The sequence below is a fragment of the Penaeus monodon genome, chromosome 27 (genome assembly GCF_015228065.2).
Source record: "Penaeus monodon isolate SGIC_2016 chromosome 27, NSTDA_Pmon_1, whole genome shotgun sequence".
In the NCBI taxonomy this organism is placed as follows: domain Eukaryota; kingdom Metazoa; phylum Arthropoda; class Malacostraca; order Decapoda; family Penaeidae; genus Penaeus; species Penaeus monodon.
Window position 1 is genome coordinate 31,378,867 of NC_051412.1, and position 273 is coordinate 31,379,139.

At 33.0% G+C, this 273-nt stretch overlaps 1 protein-coding gene across 1 annotated transcript in view; it reads left to right on the top strand.

Moving 5' to 3' along the window:
* The window catches only part of LOC119590790 (inactive dipeptidyl peptidase 10-like), a 39,595-nt gene that overhangs the window by 13,665 nt on the left and 25,657 nt on the right, over positions 1 to 273 (top strand). The window contains exon 3 of the mRNA XM_037939503.1: positions 23 to 117. Coding sequence (XP_037795431.1) covers positions 23 to 117 — 95 coding nt within the window. The remainder of the gene's footprint in view (positions 1 to 22; positions 118 to 273) is intronic.

Sequence of the window (273 nt, forward strand, 5' to 3'; positions counted from 1 at the left end):
AAGCTCATTTTTTCCTCCGCAGGTGAGCAATTGGCGTACGTGTCCGAAAAGAAAGGAATCAGACTACTCAATGTAAACACAAATGTCAACATTACTCTCGTCACAAACATCGCCTTGGTAAGAAGTGCATTTATCTATTGATATATATTTTTTTTATGATTTGAGTAACTATGAATATTTATGAGTTTTTCTTTTGATATCTACTTTTTATTAATTTCTCTGTGCCTATTGTTGCTTGTGTAGATGCTCAGTATTTACGAATATTCATACTGC